General features: G+C 48.9%; 6 protein-coding genes across 6 annotated transcripts; 4 read left to right on the forward strand and 2 right to left on the reverse strand.

Moving 5' to 3' along the window:
• Positions 1 to 612: 612 nt before the first annotated feature.
• EPUS_03711 (uncharacterized protein) lies at positions 613 to 2,286 on the forward strand (the record flags this gene model as incomplete). Its single annotated transcript, XM_007807694.1, has 2 exons — positions 613 to 2,200; positions 2,252 to 2,286. 2 exons carry the CDS (start codon positions 613 to 615, stop codon positions 2,284 to 2,286), a joined length of 1,623 nt encoding a protein of 540 aa, XP_007805885.1.
• A 3,512-nt stretch (positions 2,287 to 5,798) lies between these two features.
• EPUS_03712 (uncharacterized protein) lies at positions 5,799 to 7,340 on the reverse strand (the record flags this gene model as incomplete). The annotated part of the gene is made up of 1 exon (XM_007807695.1): positions 5,799 to 7,340. One exon carries the CDS (start codon positions 7,338 to 7,340, stop codon positions 5,799 to 5,801), a length of 1,542 nt encoding a protein of 513 aa, XP_007805886.1.
• Positions 7,341 to 8,577: 1,237 nt separating this feature from the next.
• Positions 8,578 to 9,519, reverse strand: EPUS_03713 (uncharacterized protein; the record flags this gene model as incomplete). Its single annotated transcript, XM_007807696.1, has 2 exons — positions 8,578 to 9,308; positions 9,372 to 9,519. 2 exons carry the CDS (start codon positions 9,517 to 9,519, stop codon positions 8,578 to 8,580), a joined length of 879 nt encoding a protein of 292 aa, XP_007805887.1.
• A 247-nt stretch (positions 9,520 to 9,766) lies between these two features.
• EPUS_03714 (uncharacterized protein) lies at positions 9,767 to 10,435 on the forward strand (the record flags this gene model as incomplete). The annotated part of the gene is made up of 1 exon (XM_007807697.1): positions 9,767 to 10,435. One exon carries the CDS (start codon positions 9,767 to 9,769, stop codon positions 10,433 to 10,435), a length of 669 nt encoding a protein of 222 aa, XP_007805888.1.
• Positions 10,436 to 11,259: 824 nt separating this feature from the next.
• EPUS_03715 (uncharacterized protein) lies at positions 11,260 to 12,228 on the forward strand (the record flags this gene model as incomplete). The annotated part of the gene is made up of 3 exons (XM_007807698.1): positions 11,260 to 11,541; positions 11,604 to 11,988; positions 12,059 to 12,228. 3 exons carry the CDS (start codon positions 11,260 to 11,262, stop codon positions 12,226 to 12,228), a joined length of 837 nt encoding a protein of 278 aa, XP_007805889.1.
• Positions 12,229 to 13,446: 1,218 nt separating this feature from the next.
• Positions 13,447 to 15,636, forward strand: EPUS_03716 (uncharacterized protein; the record flags this gene model as incomplete). The annotated part of the gene is made up of 3 exons (XM_007807699.1): positions 13,447 to 13,976; positions 14,027 to 14,334; positions 14,393 to 15,636. The coding sequence occupies 3 exons, from the start codon at positions 13,447 to 13,449 to the stop codon at positions 15,634 to 15,636; spliced, it is 2,082 nt and encodes a 693-aa protein (XP_007805890.1).
• Positions 15,637 to 16,097: the final 461 nt, after the last annotated feature.

A 16,097-nucleotide genomic window follows, 5' to 3' on the forward strand; every position in this document is an offset into this window, starting at 1 on the left:
AGGCAGCCAATCGCTTTAAAGGTCTGTGGCGTAAAGTGAAAGCGCGAATCAGGATTTTGCAACAAGAAAAATTGGGGGGGTGGGAATAAAACTGAACGTATTGCAGATTGCGAAGTGCGGTACTAGCTTACGTAGTAGGCAGTGGACAGGCTTCCACGTGGGAGGGCGCAGCTGATGAATACGAACCGTTCTACTTTACCTGGGCGCAGCCATACTAAGCAGCAGGGGACCTTTTTGGGCACACGTTATCAGTTAGTAGTATTCGAAAGGTCTCTTAGCAGTGTATCATGAGCACCCAGGTATGCAGAACTCGCAATACTTCGACAAGTATCTGCTTATACGTGAAGCCAGGGCGGTGGTGGTTTAGACGCCCCGTATTCCATCATCGCAAGCGATTGGACGATCACGTGACCTCCTTCTGATTTGGATTTTACCTTCGGCCTCCTTCAATTCATGTTTCCATGCCCTACACGCCAACAGCAGTCAACAACTTCCCGGCGAGCACTGCATGGCAGATATATTATGCGGACAGATGTAATCATGCTGTGATTCATTGGCGTGGGTATATCAATATCTCAGGCTGTATGGAACTTGCTTGTTTCAATATCAACCATGCGAGGCGTCAAAATCTTCTCCGGCCGTTCTCACCCTTCTCTCGCGGAAGCCATCTGTGAAAGATTAGGGACTTCACCTGCCAAATGCGATCTGGGCAATTTCTCCAATGGAGAAACCAGTGTTCAGATCGGAACGTCCATTCGAAACCAGGATGTCTTCATTGTGCAGAGCGGTAGCCGCAAAATCAATGACAGCGTGATGGAACTGCTCATAATGATTGCAGCTTGCAAAGGTGGATCGGCCAAGTCCATCACCGCTGTCATGCCATACTTCCCCTACTCGCGGCAATCGAAGAAGAAAAGTCACCGAGGCGCCATCACAGCCAGAATGCTGGCAAACTTGATGTCAGTGGCAGGTGTTGACCATGTGATCACTGTGGATCTGCACGCATCACAAATGCAGGGATTCTTCGGCAAGCCAGTCGATAATCTGTTCGCGGAACCACTGATCGCACGATGGATCGTGAGCAACGTACCTGGCTGGAGAGGTGCCGTGGTAGTAAGCAAGAATGCGGGCGGGACGAAGCGTGTTACTTCTCTTGCAGACGCCCTGAAGTTGAACTTCGCCATCGTGTCAACAGACAAGGTTCGCAACCAACAGCATACCGATGGCATGGGAAGCAGCATGTTTTTTGAATCTCTTGAACCGCAATCAGTGCGACCCGTCCGTACACTGTCTGATGATGAAGCTGAAAATGAACCTGAAAATGCCACTTCTGACCCCGTGTCGAGGAGACAGTCGTGTGGTCGCAGTCGTCATCCGGTCAATGGATTCTCGGGAACCTCACCTGCGCAAAATGCCCATGCAGCGGGTGCGCCGCTCAGATTTGTGAGCAGCGTCCCTGCCTCTAGCCCGTTGGTGCGCAACACTCGTGCTGATTCTGTTTCGCCGCCACAGCCGCCGAACCGGCCCAATCAAGTGAACACAGAGCCAAGTGCCCGCCGTCCTTCCGAATACGAATCGGCGGAAGGATACAACGATGAGCGGGCAAGGGAGGTCATCACCGGTCGGCTCATTCATGGACACATTGTAGATGACGACTATCCTTCACCGGCCATGTCGAGCATGTCTGCATCAATAGCGACATTACCAGGCGAGCGCCATGTCCAGGATGCTATGGGAAATCCCACCCACGATCCCATGATGTCCTCCTTTGTCTCCACAGTTTCTTCGTTGCAGCCGGATCATGCGCTCGGCGGTAGTTTTGACCCCGCTGCAACTTCGGATGAGGAGGAAGAAGGTATCAGGAATCCGGAGCTCGAGCATACAATCACCTTGGTTGGCCATGTGAAGGACAAGACCGTATTCCTGGTGGATGACATGATCGACAAATCCGGCTCATGGATTGCAGCTGCGGAAACTGTGGTTAAGAAGGGTGGTGCTAAGAGGGTCTACTGCATCGCAACGCATGGCCTTCTCGGGGATGAATCATTGGAGGAGATGGAAGAGTGTGACTGTATTGATTATATTGTCATTACTAACTCTTTTCCCATCGCGCCGCATCGCCTAAGACATTCGAAGAAATTGGTTGTAATCGATCTCTCTAATCTTTTATCCGAAGCCATCAGAAGAAATCACCACGGAGGTAAAGATCCCCGCGTTGCTCTCAGTTTCGAACAGTACTAACAGCCTCTAGAAAGCATTTCTGCACTTTTCCAGCTCCACGACTAATCCACGGATAGTATCTCCGTCCCGCATCACAAAGCATATGGACCACCAACACATCCGACTCTCGACATTTCTCAGATGGCCGGTGATCGGGCGGCTTTTTTCGGCTTTTTTAGTGACTGCTTCTGCCTACATCTCGTCTCTACTTCACCTTGGCTAGGTGGAGGAATTTCGTTCGGCCTGGTTCACAGCACACAACCGAGAAGAAGAGCAGGGACCGAAGAAAGCTCGGCTCTCAGACGTGCTCCTCGCATATCCAGCTACCAGATTGCAAATTCCAGGGAGAGACTGCCAGGTCTCGAATCATATTTACTAGGAAGCTTTCTTGACCTCTGAATGGCATGTACGAGTCAAGGGGAAAACTAGCCCTGTCGAGATGAAAACGATCGACATTGCTTCATTTTGCGGCTGCACCCATGCGCAAATCGGGGATGTCGATCAGCAACAGTCGACCTTAGGTTTTTGGTTGTAGCATGCCCAAGCTGCTTGGGGAACCTAGCAAGGTGAAAAAAAGCCGGTCCTGGTGGTCCAGAAATGACAGGTCACAAAACCGGGGTTTGGAGTGTTTGGTGCCTCTCAATGGATTGTTGCATCCATGGCACAAAATTCCGCACTACTACATGGTGGTAAAGCGTTCTGAGTTGGACGTTTTGATTAATACGAATTGGTTGCTGATTGGTGGCGACGAGAGCATTTACGCCTGGAGGATCTTTCAACGATTAGTAGCGTGCTGTACCTAGTGAATCGTGGACCGTGGTTGTGCAGAGTCGAATCGGCGAATTTTGGCCGTTTGACGCCCCAGCCCCTGCAGCCCCTGCAGCATTCCACATGTACACTTGTTCAGCGCGTCAAAACCTTACTCGAACAACCCACCTGGATGGGTTCTTAATGCTCAGTGCTTTGAAGTGCTACAATGACATGATGATTAACAATGGTTATTACCAGGTTTTCAACCGCCAGACTTCCGATAGCCGTTAAGCGAAGCCGGTCAGTGCAGCTTTGACAGGATGTCGAGCCCCAAGGATCAGGTCAACATGGACATATTAACAAAGATGAAGAGCCAAATACTGGTTCAAGTCCATACCTAACGAGATAATCCCCAGCTCGCCGATGATGCACCGAATGCGAGCTTGATCGTCAAAGCCCAGCGAAGTCGGTGCAGTTGAACAAATCACACATCCCGCCAGTGTCCCACTACTTCAACCCTGAAGAGGGGCACTAAAGAACTCGGTACTAATAGTCATTCTGGCTATTGCTCAGATACAGATTGTGTCTCCGAAATACGCGAACTGAACACCGCAGCTTTTTGTGCCGATTAGCTTTGCGACCCGTCAGCTCCCTGAAGGCGTGGTGAGCTTATCAGATGGCAATCCAACGTTGATGGGTTCCCACGTGCGGCAAGCAATCCCGCACGCACCTTGGAAATTCCCTTTGGCGTCTTTCGCAAATATTGGAGATTGACTGACCAGTAAGCTGTCTTTCTTGACCGCTCCGCCTTGTTCTCCCGCTAAAGATCCATGATTTGACTTTCTTCCGATATCCACCCGCAAAGCTAAGCAACACGTGTGGAGATGACCAGGCTCATGTCTCGATGCGAACGCTGTCCTTGTCTGACACTACCGTCAGCCTAAGATCACACAGCACCCACAAATCAATCGTGGTATATGCGGTGTGCTCGTTTCGGCAGTGGCCTGAGAAGGATGAAGGCTGTTTCATGTCCCTGTTCGGTCGCGTTGATGAGTACTGTTCACAAGTGCCGGTCTCTTTGTGGTCAGGACAATTTGATAATATGGCGCTTTCTTTCTGCGCTATAATGTCCCCCATCTTATCGACCGTCGGAGAGGTCACTCGACACTTCCCTTTTCTTCCCATCAAAAACTTTTCACGTCCATCTCTCTTCAGAAGCCTCTGTCAATTACCAGTCGCTTCCGTTGTCCACTCCCCATACTCTACCTCATTCATCACACATTCCAATCAGTCCCAATAAACCACGATCACAAAGCAATCGCGACCGAACTTCAACACCCTCGGCAACTTGACCTGATGCGCTAGTCCCTCACAATGTCGGTTCCGCCTCGCTGCCTAGTTGGCACCCAGCACCGATTCGAGATCATCAAATCGCCATACTCTGTACTGCTTTGGAACTGCTACATGTGCACCTCTGGTCCTCACTGGATGGTCCACGAATGCGTCTACTGCAAGATCAAGATCTGTCAAGGTTGTACCTATAAGGCATAATAGCAGGTGCGTATGGCTTACCTTCGGCTCATTCTCTCTCTCCTGGCTGTGGGAATGGCAAGACGAACAATGAAGGAATGGAGCATCTCTCAAGCTCAAGCGGGTCCCTTCCGCCATCCCTACGGCGACTCTAGCTCGAGTTAGAGGGGAGTCCTAGTCATTTTGAGCCGATTCTAATCCATCTCTCAACAGACTTCACGTATTAGGGCGGAAACTGCCAACAGGCGAGCTTGCGTGTCTTTCGTAACGAGCCGTGGCTCATGTTTGTCGGAGAGACTCAAAACACGACGTTAACGATGGATTTATCGTGCAAGACATATATCACAAGGCAAGGTGATAGCCAAGGCTCAGAATATCCATCAGAGCCTTTTATCGCCATGCTGAAGGCTTCGCTGTACTGAGTAATGGGCTGAGGTCATTGGCAGCTGCTTCCCTGGCCTAGCGAAAATGACAGTCTCCTTTCATAAGCTACTAGATACTCAAATCAAGCAATCAAATCACAATAAGCATGTGCAATACTAGTTGAAGTGAAGGATACCTAGCTCTGTCTTGAGCTCCGAATGGCAACACATCCGACATCTACCGTGTAGCTCTCTACCGCATCTAGTGCTACGGGAGGTTGTCATTGCAATAGTCCGTTTTAGCTTGCCATGACATTGAGAACTTCACCCGTAGTGAGTGATTAACCACCATGTATTGGGCAAGCCCTCCTCCTTTCCGCCGGGCACGTGTGATCGCAATGGAACAGAATTCGAAATGGCGCAGCATAATTACGTGGAATTCTTCTTTTTGTCTCTCTGTCAATGTGGTCCAGCTCGGCATTTTGCAGTTGGAGGAGCTTACCATGGGTCGATCTGATTACCGGCGTTGCACCGAGCCATGCAGCTCTCAGATCTTGTGCTCCCACTTGTGGGTTGGGCTTGAAATGAGCGGCAGTGGAACGGTCCGATTGTGGCTCTTAGAGATGCACTGTGTCCTCCGGTAAATTTGAATTGTTCTCATCTTGAGTGATATTCATGTACGACTACAGATTAGAGTAATGCAGGGATGTTGTCAGGTCTGTTCACGGTGAAAAAGAAAGTAGTAATATCCGTTGAGGAGTAGTTTGAAGCATATCCATATTGTCACATTCTGTACTATGCAGTCGTACTACAAATGTGTTCCATTTGACATGGTTTTGAGCTAGTCAAAATTCTTCCTACCTAAAAAACAATCACACTTAGATCGACTTTTCCATCGATTCAACCTCCTTCGCAAGGGCCGTCAATTATATAGCTCTACAAGCTAGCCTTTCCCCTCGGCTCATATGGTAGTATCGTAACTAATACGCCTGCGGTGATAAATAGCGCACCGCTAACATACACCGGAGCCGCCGTCTCGAGATTTGCATAGATAGCCACAATCGGGGCCATGATACCAAACACGCGATTCGACATAGCGGTGAGGGCATTGCCTGTGCCTCGGTCCTTGGTAGGGAAGATTTCCGGCGTGTAGGCGTATAGAACAGCGTACATGACGTTCGAAGTGAAGTTGAAAGCGCAGTTCCATCCAAGTAGAGAATTAGAAGTGAGAGCTGTTGTGGATGCAAAGAGGAAAACGCCGGTGAGGACGGTGGAAATAGACAGCGCTCCTTTGCGACCGAAACGAGGGATCTCGACGAGGGCACCGCCGATCAGGGCGCCGGGCACGCCGAGCACGGCTATGATAAGCTGGTTGCGATAGGTGATGTAGGTAGAGCTGTCGCCGAAAGAGGCGCCTCGCGTCGACTGAATGTAGGGGAGAAAGGCGTTGTATAGGGGATATCCGAGGCCGATAAAAGCCCATACAAGCATAATCAGAGTTGTGGAGTATGCTAGTTTCTTTGTGGCGAAGAGTGCACGCACGTGGGTGAGATTAAGCTTCTCGAGTTTCCGGGCAAGCACTGCGGAAGCGTTGGTGCCTTGCTGACCTTCTTGGTTGAAGACTTGGAGATCCATTAGGGTCATTGACGATGACTTCTTGTTCCGTTTGGCAACCTCCTGCACGACACTGATTGCTTGCTCATCTCTTCCGCGACCCATCAGATACTTGGGAGATTCGAATAAGGTGAAGCAAACGAAGCGAAGGAAGAACATGACCATGGCGATTGCTCCCATGCAAATAAGGAAGTATCTCCATCCCATGTTCTCTGATCTGGTGCAAGTCGTGGAGGTTTCCTGACATGTTAGGTTACCAAGAAGAGGCCAAGCGATCAGGGTTGCCAGCAGTTGAGCAAGCGCCCAGAACACGGATAATATGGTGAGTAGATACTGGTGCGAGCCCGGAAGGAATTCAAGAAAGATGGCGGAATCGACCGGAAGGTTCCCACCCACGCCGAAACTCCAGAACGCTACGAAGCAACCAAGAGCAACAAAATTCGGCGAGCCAGCAGCGACAAGGCCAAAGACAGACGTGATCCCAATGGTGAGGTTGAAAGCCCATCGACGTCCGAAAATGTCGCATCCAAAGCCCCAAAACATTGCCCCAACCAATAATCCAATGTTCTGTGCCAGAGACAAGAGCGGCGGTCTGTCTAGATCGAATTCTTCGCTAACTGGGGGCAGGATTAAAGAAGTCACAATGGGCCAGAGATTGTCGCTTGCCCATCCGAAGCCGACGACGACAAAAAGCTGCCATTGATACCATCCCATCCCAATAACTTGAACGGCCGCATTGAGCGCGTTTGCTTTTGCTGCATAGATGGGGTCAATTGTTCCCTTGGGCAAGGCTGGAGGAGGACCTTCGACAATAGGACTCAATTCTCGTAATTTTGCGGCTTCTTTGGTGCTGTTTGATGCCATAATGACAACCTAGTTATCGCGTTGTACTGGTGGGAAAAGCCATTTTGCAAGACCGCTTGTCCTTATCTTCGTGTGCATCTCGCTTGCACCGAGGACCTTGAGGTTGGGGGGTTGTGCATACGGAGGTGTCTCTGGCGAGTCAGAGGTCTCCAACATCATGCTAGCCTTCGCGCTAACAAACGCTCTAACGCATGCTTGCAACTCCTCAGCGGAGAACTGATCGAGACTGGACCTGAAGTTGAAACAGGATACTGGTAGTTCAGTACGGAGTACTTGCAACAGTGTCGGAAGAGGAGATTAGCCTTCACCGGTCATTCAGTGGCAGCAAGAATATTATCACTCAAGAAAACACGGGTAATAGATCTTTTGGGTACAAGAATGGTACGTGTCGCACGGAAGTTCGGGGTTGTAAAGAACGAACAAGGAAGCGGAAGAATAAAATTTGATTTACATTTGCGACGCCAAATGACAGCTGTGGGACCAGCAAGAAGAGCTGGGGCAGAGACTTTTGGGCTTGCAACGAGGCAGATAAATAATCAACAGACCGTCTTGGCAGCAATAGCTTATAGGCATGCTCCGCCCATGCTCGACCAAGAGCATGATGGGTTCTTCGAAAGCATTATAGAGTTCTGGCGCAAGCTCCACAGATCATCGTTCTGAGAGCACATCCAGGGTATCATAGAGCACATCCTGAAGCTTAGCCACACATCCGCGGCAATGTGACCCACGTTCCGTTACCGGATCAGTAATAGAGCTCTCAAGTGTTTTGTATGGATGTATCATGGGGGTGAGTAGGCTGTATGAATTTTGGTCAAGGTGTGCAAGAAGGGATCTGGTTTAGCAGAAATACTCGAGCACACTTTGCAAGGCCGCGAGGAGAAACATGGAATCCTGACTGTAATATCTGCAAGTGCCATTTCTGCAAAATTCGATTCCTTGTCACTTGCCCGCTTCGCAGCTTCGATGTCACACGGAGCACGTTGCTCATGGCAGATAGTTTCGACGGCCGAGCGCCTCAGCCATAACCGATCTGGAGGTCCACTACCTTGTTATTAAGGTTGGAGAAATGATGCAGCTTTAGGATTGTTGAGACATACCCGCTATAGCTAAACCGGGCAGCACGCCACCCCAAAGATATCCAGAGCTTGATCAACCCTATCCATGATCAAAAAGCTTTCCATAGAGCAGTCGAACAAAGACGCCCGTAATGCCCCGCCTGACGGGTTCGCTCCCTGCCTCATGCCCGGGCTTTCTTCTTTCGGTTTTTCTCGAAGGCCTCTTCAGGTGGCTCAGTCACTGGCGGTCTTTTCCTTCCCTTGGTCGGCTTCCTTTCCCCATATCTTACTTCGAGGCTGTCCAAAAAGGCATCTTCACGCCCTTTTTGTCTTTGCTGGATCAATGCTGCAAGGTCCGAGATGTCATCTTTCTTCTTTCCAGTCGTCTTTTTCTTGCCAAACAGCTTGTCCGCAACTCCAAGTTCTTCTGCATACTCCCGCGCTTCGGTCTCTTCTTTCCGTGCCCTCTTCACCCGTTTCTGCCTCTGAGACACGGTCTCCTTCTTGTACTTCTTCCAGGCAGTTGCCTCATTCTTGTCGATGGCATCATCGATGATCTGCCGAAAGCGTTCATCATCTTCTAGCACATTGCTGCACATTATCTCCTCGTAGACTGCGTCCATATCGCCCTGACACTGTTCGAACGCAGCAATCAGATCAGTCCTTTCCTGTTCAGAGTGCTGATATTCGCCCTTGATTCGCTGAATTGCCTCCCCATCTACCATCTCAGCCTTTTGTGCTCGAAAGAAGTCAGTCCAATTGAAGTCGTCATCGTCAATGTCCAGTGATTCAGAAGTATTGCCAGTTGCGTCATAGCGAGTTCGACGCCGTGAGTCAGAGAGAATCGCATAGGCAAATGCGATCTCCTGAAATTTGGCGTGAGCCTCATCTTTGGTTTCTGGGGTGGCCTTGTCTGATCATAGTCAGCCACGCTCACAAGTGGGGATGAGATGAGCTCTGGTTGACGTGTAGGTACCTGGGTGATGTTTCAGTGCCTGCTTTCTGTACGCTGACTTGACTTGGTCGGCGGACGCTTGCACATCGAGTCCAAGGACTTCGTAGGGATTGATTGGTGGTGGTGAATCGTCAATTAGCACCTCTTCTGCTTCAGTGTTACACGCCATGTTGAGGCCTTTGAACTGCAGTGCAATGAAGTAATGGAAGTGCTTGACAATCAGAGTTGTGTATAGATGTGGTGTGGAGTAGGATAAGCAATCCCAAGATTGACGCGTGCGCGTCGTGTTTAGGACATGAGCCGAGGCACAGAGGCCTCTTTAATGTAAGTCATGCGACGTCACCTATGTTCACCACGAAAACCATTGAAAATATTGAGAATGTCCATTTGCAATTCTGCCTAGCATTGTCATTGGGATGTCGTCTACAAAGGATCATTTGTATTACCTCCATCAAGCGCTTGAGTTGGCTCGCGAGAGTCCGCCGAGATCCACCAATTTCAGAGTCGGCGCAATCATCATTTCTAATCCTCTGTCGGAAGGGTCGAGCCCTACAATCCTGGCTACAGGCTACACACTTGAGCTTCCAGGTAACACCCATGCTGAACAATGTGCTATTGCTAAATTGGCGATCGAACATGGGATTTCCGAGACTCAACTACACACGATCCTTCCTCATGAAATGAATGCTACGCTCTACAGCACCCTTGAGCCTTGCGGCAGGCGACTTAGCGGGAATCTGTCATGTGTTCATCGAATAATTGCCACACGTAATAAGACTCCTGGAATGTCTGGGCCGAAGGATACTAGTAGTGAAGGCGGCATTCGCAAAGTGATTTTTGGTGCTAAGGAGCCAAGCACCTTCGTCGGGGAGAATGAAAGCTGCCGTATGATGGACGAAGCAGGCATCGAGTGGGAATATGTGGAAGGCTTGCAAGACAAGATTCTGCAGGTCGCGAAGGAAGGTCATACTGCTGTCCATACCAGCGGAACGAATGTGGATGACATGGATGATGCGGAAAGGCGAAGACAGGAGCAAATCCCAAGAAACAGCAAGAAGCGAATGATGGAGGTGCCCCCACCGTGACGACGATATGATGCTCGTTTGAGGCTTCAAGAGGCAAAATTCACAAACTTTCGGTAGGTAGGCAGCCTCATCGAGATTGTCTGTTGTGACGAACATAAAGCTTACAAAAGAAGCAAACGATGAATAGGCAGTCAGAGGAACTTGGCTGAGGTCATCCAGCCCACAACTTTTACTGGTGACTGTTGTTCACTTCGTCACAAGCAGAAGAAGAGATATCTGCTCTGAGGAAACCTCCCCGATGCCTTGAGCCCACCGAAGAACGAACGAGATCCACTCTACGGCGGCTTGTTTCAATGCTGCTAGCCAACAGGAATGCTTTGGGTAATGCGATCCAAAATGGAAGCCTCTAACATACTCCTTGCCAAGGTCATATATTAGTATTAGAACGCAATTAAATGTCGTCCTTGCAATATCTGTCTGCCGTAGGTGTCTGAAACACTAAAGTTTTGAATCTTTCCTTCGTTCAGAGAGACGGTCAAGATCGAGTATTCTTATGTATTCAGGTTAAGCGGACTGCCGGCTCTACATGTTTCGAGTTGGGTGTCCGCCAAGACCATTTAAGTTACTGGGTCCAAGCCGCTAACGAGGTGAGCTTCAGGTTGAAGGCTGGCACGTTCATCTGCCAGCAATTTCTCTCGGCTCCTATGCAAAAGTCATCTGCTACCTTTGTGTTATCGTCCTCCTTGCTCCAACTACTAGACTTTAATCGACCCACATCATCAATTGGTCCATAATTTTGCAGGTTTCCCTTTACCTCGCGTTCCCACACACGCCTCACCCACATCAACATGCGGCTATCACCCTTTCTGCTGCTGTTACCTGCCATGGCAATAGCAGACGGCCAAAAACCCTTGAAAGAAAAGGCAGCCGCATGGTATAACAAAGCAAAGTCATACATTGCTTCCGTTACACCTCCTTCGCCAGTCGATGCCGGCGAAACGGCAGTCGCAGGGGTGATGGTGGAGACGATAACGAAGAACAATTGGCGGAGGAAGATGCTGTCAACAACAGGTAGCCCTAACAACGGGCCGCGAGAATGGCTGGTAATGTTCTCCGGAAACACTAGCTGCTACGGGAGGTGTGAACAGCCTGATAAAGCCTTCAATGTACATTGCCGATCAAGTCTATCTGCATAGTGAGGTCATTGCTTACCGACTTGACAACGTAGGAAAGCGCTGCCATTCTAGCCAGCACCCTGTCACCTCCGAGACTTGGTCGCATTGACTGCGACAAGGACAATCTTCTCTGCACAACCTGGTCTGCCAGCATCCCCGAGATATGGCATTTCCTCATCTCTGTCCCTACTGGCGGACAATCAAGTGCTCCCTCTCCCCTCCATATTGTGCCAATCTATCCCAAGAACGTCACAGCGCAAGATATCGTGAAGATTCACACTGAGAAAGCGTATCTCAATCGGCCAGAGTATACTGGTGCTTATCATCCAATGGATGGATGGCTTCAGCAATTCGGATTGCTTGAACCCCTGGGCTATGTTATTTGGGCTGTCGGGTCGACTCCCAGTTGGTTGTTCATGATCGGTGTCAGTTTTCTTAGTAGGCAACTGATGTGAGTAACTTGCCCTGACCTTTGCAAATTCTACGAACTGTAGCTGAGGACTGTCAGGGCTCGACGAGTGGGTGGCGGCGGTAGGCCAGGTTCCACCGGTATTCGTCCTCCCGCGCAAGCGGGTGCCGCACAGCAATAAAGACACACACCACTTGAGCGTTTCGAGACCGAAGGATGCTTATACCGGCACCCTGAAACTGAAGGACGACGTAATCAAAGGTCCCTGACCGACAAAGTCGGACTTTGTTGAATTGGTCTAGCGTCTTTGATTCACTTCATTGAACAACTTGCGAGGCGCTGGCTATGAGCTCAAACCCTTCAGAAATCTTCCTTCGGACATATGTTTATTGACCTTTCAATATTAGAGGGAGGCTTTGCCAGCGACGTCGTTATGTACATTGTACACGGACCTCCCAGATTTTTGCCACACATGTCGTAGCATTTACCCACGTCGACATCAATGGTGTAAACCACAACCTGTTGATGGGGACAGCTACGAATCCAGATGCCTGTGGAAACGAGCAACAGATATAAGCAGAGCGGAGACTGGGCTCCGACATGCTGCATTACGATATCTGATAGGCGAGACGACCCAGGACATCTCAGACGATGTCAGTGGTTTCGCTCCCCAACTACTGAACGGTTTGCAATTGATGCAGTGAGTCGAGTTCTTTTGGCCTTCCGGTAATGAAACATCTCTTCCATATAGGCACAATTGATACATAGTACCATTGTGTCTGGCCAGAAAATAAACATGAAGAGTGGTCGCAGTGGTTGCAGTGGTTAGTCGAATGACAAAAGCTCGATCTTTGTCTCTTGCTACTAGTAGTACTTAGTACCTCGTCTGCCTGCCAAGCCGCACTTCGACTGTTTTAACATGAAGAGGCTCTCAATTACCATCAATGTGTACTTAGTTTCAACCTAATGATAATATGGTCTATAGTAACTTGCATAGAAGTATGTAACTACTGGGACATCAAAAACTCGATGATAGTATGTCATTTAGACGTCCTTTTTAAAATGTATAGCCTTGTGACGGTCAATTTATCGTCACCCGATCGTCTTTTGACGATCCTCGTAACGACAAACCATTGGCTAATCTACTGAGATCCTTCCCGTCAGTGTTGCTTGGAATTAAAATCTGTGCTTATGCTGACATAGCATCTGGATGTTGCTATGGTCACCGATTTCGCTCGAGACCAGAAATTTGGCACAGTGCTCACAGCCGTTTTCTTCTTTTATATTTAGCGAGCTTAATGCCTTTTCCATGAAAAGTATCTCGAAACTCAACTATCTTGTGCCTGTCTTTTCTGAAATCCAACATTCTTTATCATGACTTCATACGAGACTGCTTTCTTGATTCAAACATCATACCAGTCTTACAACTGGCTATCAACAGGATCTCCTTGACATTAATGCCCGCGTGCGAGTTTCTGGCCGCTACCATGAGCCTCCAGAACCATCATTCATTGGTACGATGGATGTCCTCCAATCGTGGATATCTTCACCCGAATATTGAGCTTGCCTTCAATGTGGAGAAAGGTTTCCATGCTAGAGTCATTGCAGGAAGATCAGTAAAAGCCGGTTCCTGCGTAGCCCGATGCTCGACGACAACCTCGTTGTCCGTGCTGAACGCTTTGCATACCCCTCCATTCTCATGTCGTGGAACAAGGTTTCCCTCTGCTTTCCTCCGCCACCAAGACATCGCCATTGTGCAGTGCTTTTTCCTCATGGAGCAGTGGATTCTCCAAGAGAGTTCATGGTGGGCACCATACCTGTCAACACTTCCGAAACCAGATGACATCGAAACTCTTTGCTTCACGGATCAGGAGGAGGACCTTGCCAGTCTAAAGGGCACGAACCTGGAGAGCGCGATCAAAAAGCAGCTTGACGTTTGGAGGGATGAATATTCCAAGGGAATGGAACAATTGAGAAAGCTTGAGTGGCCGAATGCAATGAATGGGAAGTACACCTGGTAGGACTATGTCTGTTTTCTTTGCCATTTTTATCTGACTGTGGCCGAAGGGGATTGTTTCGTTGGGCATCTACTATGTTTGGCTCCCGTAGCTTCACGTCTCAAGTGCTTTCTAATACTCTTCCGGCTGACAAGGCTCGCCCGATGGGACATTTGGATCCTGATCATGAGGTGCTCTCAAACTTGTTCGAGGATGGATTTGCCGTTCTCTTACCGCTACTTGACCTCCTGAATTACCGTCCATTTTCAAAGGTCGAATGGCAGGCAGGACTGAACGAGATCGGTCTTCAAGTCCTAGAATCCTTTGACGGAGGTCAAGAGGTGTGCAACAACTACGGTCCAAGAGACAACGAGGCTCGTAAGATTATCTTCAGTTTCTTCCTCGAACACAGCTAATCAGGTCCTGGTTACTGTAGTGATGCTCGGGTACGGGTTTGCAGTATCTGCTAATCCATTTGACCACTATTCTGTAGGATTCAAAGTGCCTCCTGGCTCGCCTCTCGAGGAGGCTAGGAGATGGCGTGCCACTCAGTCTTTAAAGGCCAACAAAAAGGGAAAGGCAGATGAGCGGTATCGCTACTACATTTTTAACTCGGAACATCCCCGAGCAAAGGCTGGTCATTGCCTCGAGACGTCAATTTTTTCACAGGACTTATTCGAGAGCATTTCAATACTCTCTGCTAATATTCGCGAACTGCAGAGCGACAGATTTCGAGCAACAGGAACAATACTTGAATGGGACACCAGAGGGATGACTGATAGAAGGCAGTGTCGCAACCTACTCCATACGCTCTGTCAGCTGCGGTTAGAATGCGCCAATCGTTTGGAATTGCTGAGAATGAATATGTCAAGATCCAGAAACGGCTCGAAGCCTACGATGTCACAAAAGCAGCAATATGCGGAAATATACAGCAACAGCCAACTTGTGATACTCGAGACTGCCGCCCTACTATGCCGATATTGCATACTTAGAGCTCAAACTACCCCAAAAGAGGACACTCTAATTATATCTTCCGCTGCTGCAGCTGAACGGATACCCCACACTTCACCTGCTGTTGTCAACGTCCAGCATTTGGTGCATAGAATGCACTCGATAATTGGTTTCCGCACGCTTTTCAGTTTCTCTTTGGCCGTTGACTTGCTTCCGGAAACCCTGGCCTTGAAGATTCGCAATGCAGCAGAGGCTGTCAGCAAAGCTTTGGAGAGAAAAGCTCAGGCAAGCTTTTCGCAACCATTAGCAGTCTATAACCAGCTCCCGGAGAAGATCAAGTACACTTTTCTTCTAGCTGCTTTAAGGAAAGCCTACACCGATCGCTCAGATACGCTGCCCAAACCCCTTAAGGCTTGGATTCGGGATCTTCAGTCTTGGTACGCATTCGATGACCCGTTCTGGAATGGGCCAACGGAGGATTTCGTGCCCACGCTAGAATTGTTGATGGAAGCTACTGATTGCCTGGTACCGGAAACCTTTGACCCGATCATGAACGATGTGTGGAGTGACCCACAGATGATATGCTGGGCTTGGAATGTCCAGGAGGAAGAAGGGCTCTTCAGTGATACCGAAGTCTCAGAGTCTAACAGCAACGGTGCAGTTTGCCAACCTTCCACATATCTATTGTGCATACCTGGAGTGCATCTGAGCAATAGGTTATTGGACTAGATTCCCAGACATGGTGTTAACCAGACGCTCACGGATTAAGGAGTGATCTTGCATGAAATAGTAGTGCATTGGAGTGATTTCCTCATATGAGCCATAATATCGAGACTTGATAGAGAAGCAGACACATGACCAGCTGAATGATCTAACATAAAGATCATAATATATCAATGGTATGATAAGCTACTATTAGTATTCTTACATTCCTCTCATTATGGAGTCCTCTTAGGGACGTGACTTACTTATTACGTCTTAACAGGTACTATCTTCGCAGCGGAACCAATTTTTTAGTTGAAGAGAAGCGGGCCAACACTATGAATTGAACTTAGTTACAGCACATCATTATAGAGTGGGCGTCACAATAAAATTTGGAACCTTAAAACTAGTTTCTGAGATGCAGCGTGGTCATGCAATCAGTCAAATACTACCATGCTATTATAAAACTATAATTCATGAGAAGGTTT

The sequence above is a fragment of the Endocarpon pusillum genome, assembly GCF_000464535.1.
Source record: "Endocarpon pusillum Z07020 unplaced genomic scaffold scaffold7240, whole genome shotgun sequence".
Taxonomy (NCBI): domain Eukaryota; kingdom Fungi; phylum Ascomycota; class Eurotiomycetes; order Verrucariales; family Verrucariaceae; genus Endocarpon; species Endocarpon pusillum.